General features: G+C 46.5%; 7 protein-coding genes across 7 annotated transcripts; 3 read left to right on the top strand and 4 right to left on the bottom strand.

Moving 5' to 3' along the window:
• Positions 1-542: 542 nt before the first annotated feature.
• BET4 (Rab geranylgeranyltransferase) lies at positions 543-1,671 on the top strand (the record flags this gene model as incomplete). Its single annotated transcript, XM_019130357.1, has 2 exons — positions 543-545; positions 589-1,671. The coding sequence occupies 2 exons, from the start codon at positions 543-545 to the stop codon at positions 1,669-1,671; spliced, it is 1,086 nt and encodes a 361-aa protein (XP_018986241.1).
• A 614-nt stretch (positions 1,672-2,285) lies between these two features.
• BABINDRAFT_20269 (uncharacterized protein) lies at positions 2,286-3,098 on the bottom strand (the record flags this gene model as incomplete). Its single annotated transcript, XM_019131239.1, has 1 exon — positions 2,286-3,098. A coding segment is annotated over one exon (813 nt), but the record flags the coding sequence as incomplete, so codon positions are not given.
• Positions 3,099-4,029: 931 nt separating this feature from the next.
• On the top strand, positions 4,030-6,680 carry BABINDRAFT_160353 (uncharacterized protein). The gene has a single exon (XM_019128186.1). The coding sequence runs from the start codon at positions 4,046-4,048 to the stop codon at positions 6,530-6,532; it is 2,487 nt and encodes an 828-aa protein (XP_018986239.1). The 5' UTR covers positions 4,030-4,045; the 3' UTR covers positions 6,533-6,680.
• A 260-nt stretch (positions 6,681-6,940) lies between these two features.
• On the bottom strand, positions 6,941-8,035 carry RPL4B (60S ribosomal protein uL4; the record flags this gene model as incomplete). The annotated part of the gene is made up of 1 exon (XM_019130758.1): positions 6,941-8,035. The coding sequence occupies one exon, from the start codon at positions 8,033-8,035 to the stop codon at positions 6,941-6,943; it is 1,095 nt and encodes a 364-aa protein (XP_018986238.1).
• A 488-nt stretch (positions 8,036-8,523) lies between these two features.
• On the top strand, positions 8,524-8,822 carry BABINDRAFT_118083 (uncharacterized protein). Its single transcript, XM_019126906.1, has one exon. It carries the CDS (start codon positions 8,618-8,620, stop codon positions 8,771-8,773), a length of 156 nt encoding a protein of 51 aa, XP_018986237.1. The 5' UTR covers positions 8,524-8,617; the 3' UTR covers positions 8,774-8,822.
• Positions 8,533-10,113, bottom strand: BABINDRAFT_59317 (NADHX dehydratase). Its single transcript, XM_019132329.1, has one exon. It carries the CDS (start codon positions 10,028-10,030, stop codon positions 8,873-8,875), a length of 1,158 nt encoding a protein of 385 aa, XP_018986236.1. The 5' UTR covers positions 10,031-10,113; the 3' UTR covers positions 8,533-8,872.
• Positions 10,114-10,637: 524 nt separating this feature from the next.
• On the bottom strand, positions 10,638-12,217 carry MCR1 (cytochrome-b5 reductase). The gene has a single exon (XM_019128185.1). It carries the CDS (start codon positions 11,768-11,770, stop codon positions 10,871-10,873), a length of 900 nt encoding a protein of 299 aa, XP_018986235.1. The 5' UTR covers positions 11,771-12,217; the 3' UTR covers positions 10,638-10,870.
• Between the last annotated feature and the right edge of the window lie 440 nt (positions 12,218-12,657).

The raw sequence follows: 12,657 nt of genomic DNA, 5'->3' as shown, positions 1-12,657 counted from the left end.
AAATGGTATTAAGGAGTGTAAATCTGGATGTTGAGCGTATCTATCTATCTCTATGAAGTAAGGTTTCAGGTGTAAAGTTTCATTTTGTAATTATATCTCGCAACTCTGTAGTGTATTGTATAAAGGGCCGTATGTTCTTGCATTTCGTAATATAGCTAGCAGTACTGGGATATAATAGGACTAACATAAATTGAAGCTTGAATCATTAGCTCGTTAATACATGGACCTAGAGAGTGTCACTTTGAGAAACTCGTCGCTCAACCAAAGCAGTCTGCCCTATAGGGTTTAACCGCTGTTATATCGAATGTTCCAAACTAAAGGTCTTGTATATGCAATATCCGTTACGTTTATACTATATAAAACGTTTCGTCGTGATGAATTTGGCGTTGTGAAAGTGGTTCCCACCCAACCTTTTCGCGGATACCTATATCGGGATTCCACTGCTAATTCGCGACCTTATCTCTGCAATCTCAATCTTTTCTTCTTGACCGAATCACCCCAGCCATATTCCCGGTCACACATCATCCACACTCCTCTTCAAAATGGTATGTACCCTCTCTCTTCTTCAAATTACATACTAACGGTCAGCACGGCGTGAAACGGACACATTTATCTGCTCAACTCCGGGAGCAGAAACGCCAACAGGACTCGAACAAAATCGCGACGTATCGCCGTCTCAATGAGCAGATACTTGCGCTCCGAGAGGCACACGATTACTCACTCGAAAGTTTAGCAAAGAATTCCCAGCTACTTGCGTTGAACCCCGAATACTACTCGGCGTGGAACTACCGTCGTGAGATCCTCCTCGCGTTGATGGCAGCGCTGGCGGATGTGGACTTTGTTGACCTCTTCAATCGCGAGCTCCACTTCACGCTTCTCCACTTGAAGCGCTTTCCAAAATGTTACTGGATCTGGAACCACCGGGTCTGGGTCCTCCAGCACTTTCCCGATATTCCCTCGATGGAAATCACCCCGGCGCTCATTGCAAAGGTGTGGCAGACAGAGTTGGCCATAGTAGCAAAGCTCCTCGAGCAGGATAGCCGCAACTTTCACGGCTGGCACTACAGGCGGTTTGTGACGGGCCAGATGGCAGCACTCGCCACGGATCACGAGACGGGTGCGGCACGAGTACAACTTGCGAATATCGAGTTCGAGTACACCACCCAGAAAATTAACGCCAACTTGTCGAACTACTCGGCCTGGCACCAGCGGTCCAAGTTGGTTCCCCAGCTCCTTCTCTCCCCACCGCCTGGGTCCTTGTTCGAACGCCCGTCGGAGTTTTTAACGACAGAAATTGCGTATTTGACCAACGCTATGTACACTGACGCCGCCGACTCGTCGCACTGGTTGTATTTGCACTGGTTGCTTTGCGAACTTTTGCCGACAATGCCAGAAGCAGAACAGATGGCTACATTAGTGAAAGTTCAGGGTGTGGTTGAGGAGTTGAACGAGCTTGAGGTAGAGGATGATGGAGTGGATAACAAGTGGTGTCTTGTGTGCATGGGGTGGATCAAGAAGGAGATGTATAGGATCGGGGGTGATAAGGGAAAGTTGGTGGAGGAAATGCTGGTATTGGTAGCGAAACTAGTAGAGATTGATCCAATGAGGAAGGGGCGGTGGGAGGATTTGGTGGGATCTATCGGAGTGGAACATGAGATTCAACACAGGTAATGTTAAACCATTGAGAATGTTAATTGGCGTCTATCATTTGTGATTAGTATTTAATCAATAAAACTGAGAGGGGGGACATATCTGGAATTGCCACACTTCAGGTGTACAAGATATTTATACGCAATGAGGACAAGAGCTTGTGAAGTATTCGCTGGCATAACCAGGTTTTCAGTGTGAGTATTGTAATCTTGCCCTCCCGCAAAAAATTCGCCCATATTATGAAAGCATATGCTGGAGGTTTCGTACCGGTAGACAAGTTGGTTATACTATTTATTTCGCTATTAACGGTCAGCCTTCACTGTATTATATAATATGGAATTATCTGAATAGGCAGATTGCATGTGGCATCCTATAAATGTAACCCACGACTATTCCGCTATATCTATATCAAGCTTTCTAGTGTATCAATGCAATTACCTTGTCTCCATGGTAAACCGGCTGCGCTTGTTTCCGAGCATAAACCGGTTACTCACAGTCTCCTTTGTAGCACCATTGGAGCCCCGCTCGTGCCCCACTATTGCCTGGATGTATCTGTCGTGCGCAACGTCTCTCTCACGCCAGCTGCTGGCTTGGGTACGCTCGAGGAGGTCGTGGAAAATCGGTGACTCGGTCGCGTAGCGCGCCAACTGCGATACTTGGTAGTTTTCGTGGTAGAACTCCAAAAGTGCACGGTAGGCACCACGCACGAGGCTCGTGGGCACGCGGAACTTGTCCATCGAGCGTGTATTGATCGATTCGAGTAACGAGTCGTGCTGAGAGCGCAGCAACGGACCCGAGTCGAGTAACGCATACAGTTCGTCGAGACACCCCGCGAGTTGGATACACGCGAGCGCAATCACATGCGATGGATACAGAAGCGACATATCGGTATTCGCCACGTCGAACGTGAGCACATAGCTCAAGAATTTCATGTTTTCACCCACCACCGTGGTGGTATCGGGAATAGCAGCCTTGAGATACTTTACCAAAAACGAATCCACCAGGCAGTTAATGTTGTTACGAAAGTCGAAGCTCATCACCTCGAGCAACTTTTTCTCCCAGTGCATGACACGGCGGCGCTGGTCGTCGAGCGACTCGTTATTCACAATAAAGCCTGGATACGGCACACCATCGTCCGGGTTCACCAGCTGTGCTGCAGCGAGAATGTCGCGGAGCTTTTTGATCGTGTCACACGTCTTGGAGGCGAGGAAGAGGCACGTCACCGCCACGTCCGTGTGGTGGTCCAGATTGAATACATGGTGCAAGTAGAAGTGCTGGTAGTATGTGAGCGCCGTGTGGAGGAGCTTCAGCGGGAACTTAAGCTGGCGAATAACGTATGCGAGTACGGTTGCGGCCTGTCTGCGCCGTGCGACATACGTGCTCAAGCTGGGACAAGTTTTGCGGCGGAGCGTGGAGATTTCATCCGGAGTGAGGAACGGCCGCGAGACCGTGAGGGATGTCACGTAGCGGCGCGTGCTGGGGGAGTCAAGAGGCTCTGCAGGGGACACGGACATGATAAAAAATGGATGGGAAACAAGAAATATATGAGTAGATGAGATATAATCATGGTTGAACTGAAATACTTATGCGTTCGCGTAATAGGGTTTTGCGAGAGGAAAGATGCAGGATTCTCGTCCTGATGGAAAAGCTCGAAACACACTTGTAAACATGGAAAATATTTATGTCCATATTACCCAGGGATACAAGAATATGGATGAAATCAGTTACAGCACACTGTATTAATGGACTATTCAGCTACTCGACCTATGTAATGATGTAAACTAATGTCAATGGTTACTCCTCGCAGTGACTAAACACTTTATGGATAAAGATGTAGATGATTGGATGGTGGTCTTACTTGACCTCCACCTGTATGTCTCTAAAAGGGTAAATATTCCCTGAGGTTGATAAAATACATTAACAGGTATGTTTACTCTAGATTAAAGTGGCTCAACTTAATTAAACATGTTTTACTGGGCTGATTCATTAATACAAGCTGCTGATGCTAGTGAAAAGTATGCAGTCGCACTCTAAAAGACCAGATGTCCCAGTTACTTCCGATGTCCGCGAAAATGATGGGGTCTGTTTAGCGAGCTGCAACGGACCCGAAATCTGGGTACAAATACATACAACCTGCGTAACTATATCAATTCAAGATGACGTTTATAAATAGGTATTCATAATATTTACCTTTAACGTCATTTTAGTCTGTAAGGGTTCTTAATACTAACTGTTGGCAGTGTGTGATTTATAGCTGATTCTCCTGGGGTTCTCGCGAACATTCCAAAGAGTGACGCATTTGCGCGAAAGGCTACTCAAAATTTCACTATAGATAACGGTTGTCGTACATGTCGCATAATAGTCCACCCTTTAGGCTTCTATTCCTCGCAATGAAATGTTTAGTCGCTATGTAAACCAGTCATTTCGGGAAATACTGGCAATATGGAGTATTACACCGCATAGACATTTCCAGAACACCCTCTCAGAGGTCAAGTCCATCCAGTTGCCGAGCAAAATGGTCCTCAACGCGCTAGCGGGCCAATATAACCAAAAGCTCAATCTTATTGCTGAAATAGCCAAAGTAAAGATTTCCAAAAAGAGTGGTAAAGATACATCTATCGAACTCAAAGGGGGAGCCGCTGCCTTGGATAAGGCTACGGCCTTGATCGAAGCAAGGTTAGAGCTGTTGAAGAACTGCAGTCAGACGTTGGAGTTGACGTCAGCGACTATTCGCAGCCTCTTGGGTGGCAAAAATATTATTGCAGGGATTGAGATCGCCACCGATACAAACATCAGCGTTGCAGCGCCCGTGACTGACGGCCGCCAGGTGCTCTACATCTTTGCCGACGATGAAAGCAAGGCACACAAGGCCAAAAAACGCTTGTTAGAGGGAGCCGCACTGTTAGTTGTCTCTGTTATCAAGTCCGACCGCTCTCCAGTGTTGTTTCGGGCATTTCTGGCTGAAATTGAAGGAATTAAAGCCTCCCATAAGGTAACAATTACCACTGACGGGCTGATATTGGTGATGGGAGCTTCCCAGACGGGAGTTGATGCCGCCAGGGACAAAATAATTGCTCTCTTGAGAATTTTGGAGGCCAAAACAATCGCGTTTAAGGTGGAATCAGACTTAGCGGTGGTGATTGCTACGTCAAAGGGAGTTCTTGCCGCACTTGAAAAGAAATACGCCGCAGTGGTGTCCATGAATCGCTCCCACACCGTCACGGAAGTGACTATCTACTCTCCAGATGCCCTCCAGTGCCAGGCTGAGTTTCAATCGCTCTTGGATTTGTTGAAAGCCTCCTCAAAACAGATACACATCCCCAGTGAACTATCCCACGCTATTTACCCCCGTTTAGCCGCTATTGAACGGAAAACCAAGAGTATCCTCAAGATGAGAGGCACCGAGCGCGTACAGCTCCACATCTACGCGCTTGATCCATCACATGTCCAAGGGGCTTATGGTTTAGTAACCAGTGTTGTCCAGCAGCTAGCAGACTCAAGTGTTTACGTGGCTTTTGACCCGGCGTATTTCCATATGATATTGCGAAATCTCTCATGGTTTGAAAGCATCCAGAATACAAACATCAATCTATCAAAGACGAAGGACCTGTTGCGTATATATTCCACCGTCGGGGATATCTCAGAAACAGTAACATACGTGGAGGAGTATGGAAGAAAACTCTCTGAACATTCCAGAAAGCTACAAGTCCACCATGAATCATTTCTCAAGTTTGCCGGTAAGGGTTTCCTGCGGGTGAATGATCTAGAAAGAGACTACAACGTCAAAGTGAACTACAAAAAGGAACGGAACAAACCATGGAGTCTGCCTTCTGGTAACGGCGAGTTTGGGGAGGTGCATGTCATTGGCGATAGCGCTTCTCAGGTTCAAAGCGCCCTCGAAAAGATTCACGCCTGCTTGGCTCCGATTTTTGAGAAGCTGAAGTACACGGTTTATCGGGAGTTTCGGTTCTGTGAGGAAAATTTGCCATACGAACTGTTATTTCGGCACCAGAAGTTCCGCTACTTGCTAGACAGGATCGAAAAATCGAACCAGTCTCTCGTTAAACGAATTGGTGCATCTTATTCCATCCTGAGCACTTCGGAGAGTCACATGGATCGCTGCTTGGATGCCATAGAAGATATGTTTTCTAAGTATGCCACTAATATGGAGTCACTTCAAGTTCCTCGAAACGTCTTTTCGGATCCGGACTATTCCCTGTTAATGCGCAGGATCGAGAGAAATAACAATTGTGTTCTTATACCACGAGAACAGGAGATTTCGCCGTCTTTTGTGACACTAGAAGTGTACCATAAAGACTGTTTTCAGGTCTTGGTGGCGATGGACAAGCTCCGAAGTTATGTCAAATTGAAAGAGGAGACGCGGGCTGTTGGAAAGACACACACCTTGACCCTCCAGAACCTTTTGCTTCCTCTCTTGACCCATGATGGGGACACCAAGTTGCGGCAATTGGAAAAGCTAGCCGGTGTCAGTGCTTCTTCGGGTGAGGGGTGTAAGTTTAGGATCTACCGTTTTAGCAAGACCAAGACCCAAACAGGTAACTTCATACTCGAGATAAGCGCACCAGATGATGAACGGCTATCGAAGGCGGTCCATATTCTTGAAAAGTTTCGCATGACATACACTTCAGGCGAAAAAAATGTTATAGGCTCCACCATTTCGCAGGACCGATACAATTACTTTCGGTCAAACCGAGTCACCCCAACCGGTTGTTTATCGCTTTATAATCTCCGCAGTGTGGAACAAGAAACTGGGGCTACAATTTACATTGATGACCACCCGAACCATCGAGAATACTTGGTCACAGTGATGGGTGGGGAGCGTGCCGAAGAGGCGTTGAATGCAGTGAAAGGGGCTACATAGGGAGGCCTGACATATACTAAGGTTATGACCAGTCCACCGGATTTTCGGCCAATTTTCATCTCCATGCCTTTCCATCTTCACAAGTCCCAGCTCCTCTCATACTACATAAATAAGATCTCGGTATATATTAATAGAATCTCAGTACGTATAATTTCGGTACTTCCATAACTGGTATTCTAATGGCATTCAACTTGCGCATAGAATATCTGATTACCAATCGACGTAGGACAGTTAAATCACGTATACGCAAGCCCTCCGCTTCAATGTCGCCCGATATCCATATCAAACCTTCACTACAATCGAATTTGAAACAAAACCATGATTAGACATATGTAATACACACACCACGATTCCTGCCAAAGATAAAATATATAAACAGAAAAGCACCGAAGCGCTCGACTTGATTACTTAATCCTGCTTCAAGACGGCAGCGAACTGGCCCTTAGATGGCTTGACCTTAGACTGGACAACCTTGGCAGAGCCCAACTTCTCGGCGGCGTAAGCCTTGGCGTAAGGGTTCAATCTCAACAAGACTTGCTTGTTCTTCAATGGGTTCTTCTTCAAGACCTGGGTTCTCTTTTGAGTGGCCTGGCCAGCTGGTCTGACGACGGACTGGATTTCGGAAGAGTTGATCAATCTGGTGACATCAGAGTTGGCCAAGATGTTGGCTGGCAAGGTGTAACCAGACTTAACAGAGGCGGTGGTTTCGGAACCCCAAACAGAGTCCAAGGCGGCGAAAGCAGAGGCGGTCCAGATAACGAATCTACCCAAGTGAGCACCTGGGGCCAACTGCAACAAACCCAAAGACTTAACGTTGGCGGTTTCGACACCTGGGATGTTTCTGAAGGCCTTGACCAAACCGTTGTCCTGAGCGTAGACAACGAGTGGGCCTCTTCTCTGGGTAAATCTTCTACCTCTGAGCTTACCCTTACCGGCTCTCAACTTCTTGGACTTGATAACCTTGACAACATCCTTGTGGGCACCAACAGACTTCAAGGCAGCAACGGCTTCCTTGGTCTTGGTGACGGACTCCAAGTCGTCGGCGACAACCAATGGAACCTCGGCAACAGACTCGATTCTGTGACCTCTGGCCAAAACCAAAGATGGGACAGCAGAAGCAGCGATAGCGGACGCGGTAGCGTAACGCTTCTCGTTGTGGTTGACCTTAACGTGCCACTTTCTCCAAGTCTTGGTTGGAGCGAACATGCGACCACCTCTACACATGTTACCGAAAGCAGCCTGGCCGGAACGGTGAGTACCACCACCACCGACACGTGGAATACGGGCGACGGCACGACCGGTACCCCAGGACTCAGCAGAGGTCTGGTGACCAGCGTTTTCGGCGACAGCGTAGGCTTGTCTCTTGTTCTTGTTGACAGCGGTGAAAACAGAGTGGACAATGTCCGGTCTGATTGGAGCCTTGAAGACAGCTGGCAATGGGAGGGAGACGGTGGTGGCTTCACCAGAGATGGCCAAAACGGTAACTTGTGGACGAGCAGACATTTTAGTTAAGATAAGGAGGAAAGAGAAAAAATCTCTGGAAACTTTACTAGTGGAAAAAGTTGGAATTATATAGTGCATCGTGTACTCAGGTGAAAATTTTCCAAGCCGAAAAAACAGTCTGATGTGTGGGCGCGAAAACCATGTCAGATTTGTTGTGTGTGGGCGGGTAACCGTATAAAGTTTCCGTATTGGGAATAATCTCGAGATGCCGCATCTGGTGGCGAGGGTTTCCTCTGGCGTATGGCTTAAAAGGGATTGTGTATTATATCAAAGCGGCAGTTTTTACCTCTATATCCGCCAGGTATTGCAAGAGAGAACGTAAAGCCTGGAGGGTTGCACGTATGTAGCGTGAAAAGACTCCAAGGAGACCCCTTCGGCTCTATTGCACGAACCATGAAAGTCTAGGTCCAGATCTGGTGAGAACGTTTATAAATGTCAAGTATTTCAAAGCAGAATGAATACTTCAGAGTCAAGCTATCAGAACTAGATTAAAGGGTCCTTTATTACCTATGTAATTTCAATTTCATATCTACGTGCTATGACAAACAAAACACTAATTCTCCGTTATGGGTTCAATTAATCATGAACGTTGATATTTCTACTTGGCACCCGCCAAGATTTAATGTACGCTTAATATTTTATGTTGGCAGCTTTAAAGATTTCAACCTTCTCCCTGTTCAAACCTCAAATACCTCAAAGTTCAAATTCATAAAGCTGAATTCAAACTTGTATCGTTAATTGTGTAATAAGCTCAGGCCCCGCCTATGCGCATTCAAATAAACTGGAAAGTCGTAAAATTTACGTAGCCCAATAATGAGCTAGTTCTTGTTCTGTTTCTTATTCCCCCACCAAATCTTCATAACTCGACCCGATGAATTTTCCCACGTCACTTGCAAGCATACTTCTCTTCTTTTCGGCATAGGCTTGGGACGAGCTTTTCCGCAAAATCAAAGTTGCTAAATAGCAACTAAGAATAATCCCTTCGTCCTTGGTTAGTTTCTTCCTTCCGATTAATCCCTCAACGACATGGCTATGCTCATAAATGTCCCATAGGCGACCCTTTTGATAGTTGGCAGCCCACGCCATGGCGGTTGCCAAAATCCCCGTCAACGTATCGCCTTGTCCCCCACATCTTCTCAAAGAAGGAATGACACTCTTAGAGTGGTCCAATACCATAGAAGTCTTTCCATTAACAACTATATCGTGGTAACCCTTGACCAAAAGAGAAACATTGTGAAGCCGATTAGAGGCAAGGGTGGCCAACTCCGTGGTGTAGGTATCACGCGCCTCTGGGTCTTTAGAGCTGAGTTTTTCCAGATCAACGGAAACATTTACCGCCTTGCATAGTCTTTGGAACTCCATGATATTTGGAGTCAACACCACCTGGGAATTGCTCTGCTCAGAATTGAGGGCATCCGTAAGGATTGATGGTTTGAGTGACACCAAGTACAACCCATCCGCATCTATGATAACAGGATTACCGGAGAGTAAAATCAGCGCGAGAGTCTTCTGAGCCGTGTATAGAACCAACGGATCCCTTCCCAAGCCGGGGCCCACCACGGTAACGTTAATCGATCGGCTCACCACGGAGTTGATCCTCAGAGTGACGTGCGAGTCGATGAATGCTTTCACGTCTGACGGGGAGTCGTCCAAAAAGACCACCAAATCCGCCTCCGAATCTGTTTTTGGTACTCCTTTGAAGCCCTTTACCCTTTCACTTGCGCTACTCACTAAATACGGATGAATCATTAAGTCGGGGGAGTAGGTCTTTAGGGTACTACCAGCCACGGCATCGCATACCACGTGGGTTAAATCACAGCCCATTTGCATCAGCGCGTGACCCAGGAAGAAAGGGGCACCCGTGTAGTCCTCTGACCCACCAATAATCAAAATCCGACCCGCCTGGCCCTTGTGGAAGTGGGGGAGCATAGGCTGAATGATCGTAGCCTTGGCAAGCTGAAGGAGCTGTGATGGCTTACATTGAAGGGCGGACATAGAAAGGTGGATTAGGGATGGCAATTGTGGTAATTTAGCGGTGAGAATGCGCTGGGTCTGTTTTGAATAGTGAGCAAGATGCAATGGAATCATCTGATTCTATCCCTGGTGCATGTCACATTTCGAGTTTTCGGCACGTGCATCGACCCTGTGCATATATGATAAGTCTTCGATGGTTTGCTAATATTCTATTTTGAATCCACCTTAGGGGTATGGCTTTCCGAAAAAGAGCCTGCCTTGTAGTGATTTACTAATCTGCCAGGTGTTGAGAAATTGATAGTTGCCACTGACTTAGTGTTAAGGTATATGCTTGAATGTCATGCGTAACTAGATAGATGACAAACGTAGTGTTTCTCCACGTAGACAATACAACTTGTCTTTGTTTACTTACGGTAAATACAAATTAAATAGAAACTAAAGTAGGAAATTTTGATTTATTTCCAAGAGTTTCGACCAAAGTGAGAGGAAAGGAGTCCGGTCCGAACACGGTTACAAGTCGCACATTGTAACAATCACGCGTGGCTGGAATACACGGTTTTAGGACGTACTGGCTTATAAAATTTACCTATCACAAGTCATTCATACAAAAATTTAAACCAGCTCCTCTATTCTTACCTCTCTATTATTACCTCTCTATTCTTTGCTCTCTATTCTTTGCTCTCTGTTTTCAAATCCCGGTCAGTGGCAAAGTCTCAGATACACATAACTAAAAATATGTATATCCGAGACTTTGTTATGATTCCCATAGCTCCCTCCCGACCCACACCCTACTACATTTCTTAAAGAGCTAGCCTTTATTGTATACATGTTCATATATGTCTTATGTTCGACACCCAGTGCTTAGAACTTAAAGACATTTTCCTTGGTGAAGCCCAATTCACCCAAAGCACCGGTAACTTCACCCTGGTCAGATGGAGAGATCTTGGCCCCGGAGACAGCATTGTAGAATGGCGGTGGGCCACAAACAAAGACCTTGTTGTCGGCGGATGGCTTGGCAAAGTTTGCAGCGATAAACTCCTTGGTGATGTAGCCCTCGTTGAGGGTATCATCAGAAGAACCGGCCTTGCTATCGACAAAGTATGTGACAGATACCTGTGGGTGCTTGGCAGCAATGGCGGCAATCTCCTTCCTCAACAAGATGTCCTCTGGGGTCTTGGAACCATAAAACAACTTGACCTCGGTCTTGTCTTCTGGGTTCTTGGTGATCTCATGAAGCAACTGGTACAATGGGGTAATACCGGTACCACCAGCAATCAAGGCAACGGACTTGAACTGGTTTGGCTCCCACTTCCACTTCAAGATTGGGCCCTTGAAGGAGACGATGTCGTTTTCCTCCAAGCCAAACAAGTGGGTGGTGAACTTACCACCTTCGTAGTGCTTGATGACGAACTCGAGTTGGCCCTTTTGGTTGACATCAGAGACCGGGGTGTATGGTCTGATGACGTTGCTGCCCTTTGGAGTGACAAACTTGGCGAGCACACAGGAAGCGGTGACCAACCCGGATACCTGGTCCTTGGATGGGAGGTCAAAGGTGAAGTGCTTGGAGTCCTTGGACAAGGATTCAATCTTGACCAACTTCAAGTCGATCCATTCATCAGCGTTGGCAAAAGCCTTGGAAGTTTCGTTTCTAACGGCGGCAGTGGACATTTGTTGATACGCAAAGACAGTGGCACCGACGGTAAAAGCAGAGGCGAGTGGGACCAAAAGCTTTGGCTGGGAGAATCTGGTAATAAAAGACATTGTATGGTATTTATAGCGAACACAGGAGCTTAATTGGAAAAGTGTGGATACTCGAAGTAGTATATAAAGGGTGAAAGTGTGGGTGGTTCTGCAATTTTCCAAGGAATGTCATGCATGTAAGCATTCCATTGGCCATCTGTTAAAGGTGCTATTTTACACATCGTGCTTCTCCGGCATCTTTCCGTTTACCCGGATCCTCCCCCTCATTCGAAATGGTTATACGGCTATCCTTGACGTTTATGAGGATCACCTCGCCTTGATTGTTTATTTAGTGTTTAGAGCAACCAACAATATCCTCCTGGCTAATAAGATCCATAATTACCTGCCAGATACACCACAAATAGCCTACGTACGGATAAATCTCGGGCAAGCACGTGACATGGGATAATTCTGCGAGAGCGATTGGGAATCTTGGTGAGGGCATTAAATACCAGCTCGTGCAAGTGTTACATCAGTAGAGCGTATAGCATAGATAGGCCCCACCTGAATCCGAACTGCCGGAGACTGTGACTGTATATAAAAGCTTGAATACCGCACATTAATAAGCAGCACTCACCATTAGTAATGATAAAGCGTAACACTGTAACTCAATGCCCACATGCAAACTGACGTAATACCGGTAATCTATCGTTGATACCCCGAAGTGGCTCGGTAGTGTGGTATCTAGTATCGGCATACTCATTTTAGCATACATCATGACATGAATTCTACCTGTCACATTCATGTTGTGGATCCTCAGAGGGTAAAACTATGGCCTTGTTTGTAAACAGCCAGAGCGATGAAGTTTGTATTTATTTGTACCAAAAGTAAACTTGAGCCACCGCAATAACCCTCAGGGATTGGTGAGGAATTCCCACAGAGTGGACAAGTGATGCCTAGTTCCGCGT

This window comes from Babjeviella inositovora (assembly GCF_001661335.1).
Source record: "Babjeviella inositovora NRRL Y-12698 unplaced genomic scaffold BABINscaffold_3, whole genome shotgun sequence".
Taxonomy (NCBI): Eukaryota; Fungi; Ascomycota; class Pichiomycetes; order Serinales; genus Babjeviella; species Babjeviella inositovora.
The sequence above is the reverse complement of the archived record's forward strand: the minus strand, read 5'-3'. Positions and strand labels throughout refer to the sequence as shown.